Source organism: Trichinella spiralis (genome assembly GCF_000181795.1).
Source record: "Trichinella spiralis strain ISS 195 chromosome Unknown Scfld2900, whole genome shotgun sequence".
NCBI lineage: Eukaryota > Metazoa > Nematoda > Enoplea > Trichinellida > Trichinellidae > Trichinella > Trichinella spiralis.
Genome location: NW_003529839.1, coordinates 1 through 867, shown reverse-complemented (window position 1 = coordinate 867; position 867 = coordinate 1). Strand labels below are relative to the sequence as shown.

Here is an 867-nt window from a genome sequence, read left to right as displayed (position 1 = left end):
TAAAGGCAAATGCTCACTGAAACAGAAAAATCACACCACAAGAGCACTACCGAACTGCTTTTATCATTGTACAAAATAACAAATCGTTTTTCACACAATAAAAATGCACGCTCCACACAAAAAAATGCGCGCATTTTCACTTTGATTGGACGTGGCGGTTGACCAAACCTATTGAAACCCAAGCACATTATGAAATATATCAAGCACATTACACTGCACTTGATTATTTCTAATCGGTTACTCATTTTGGTCACACTCTTTAAACCTGATGCACAACACATCACACATGAAAATAGAATAAAACCACAGCACCCGTCTGCACAACAAATGCAACACAACTCAATTCACAGCCAGACACAATATCAACCACAGTACTACTACACTACTGCCAACCGTCATGTTGCACAAGTCGTCAATCGATCTGCTAAAATTAGATCGACGCAGAACGCCCAGGTACCAAACGTCACTGATGACTTTATTCATGCATATACACACACAAATCAAGTCATTTTATTGTGTCTGGATTACAAAGAAAACCACCACAACTGATGATACACGTTACAAATGATTTATTATTTTCCTTTCTGCACAGAGCGAAAGAATGTAGCATCATTTTCACGCATCAGTAGTGAGGATGAATACAACAAAGATCAACTGCACACAACACAAAGTGCAACTGCTCTTTTTGCACACATTACAAATCAATCACATTTCATGTATAAAAATACGATAATGATCCTTCCGCAGGTTCACCTACGGAAACCTTGTTACGACTTTTACTTCCTCTAGATGATTTGGTTTGGGAAATTTTCCCGGCGCGAAGCCGAATACATATCCGACTACTGGCGCCAGTCAGAATCCACCACA

The 867-nt window shown here is 39.3% G+C and overlaps 1 protein-coding gene across 1 annotated transcript; it reads left to right on the top strand.

Annotated features, from left to right (window-relative positions):
* Positions 1 to 189: 189 nt before the first annotated feature.
* On the top strand, positions 190 to 549 carry Tsp_15969 (conserved hypothetical protein). The gene has a single exon (XM_003368206.1). It carries the CDS (start codon positions 190 to 192, stop codon positions 547 to 549), a length of 360 nt encoding a protein of 119 aa, XP_003368254.1.
* Positions 550 to 867: the final 318 nt, after the last annotated feature.

Bases quoted from the DNA above. Each gene is read 5' to 3' on its own strand.
- Tsp_15969 (XM_003368206.1), top strand. From the start codon at position 190: ATGAAATATATCAAGCACATTACACTGCACTTGATTATTTCTAATCGG.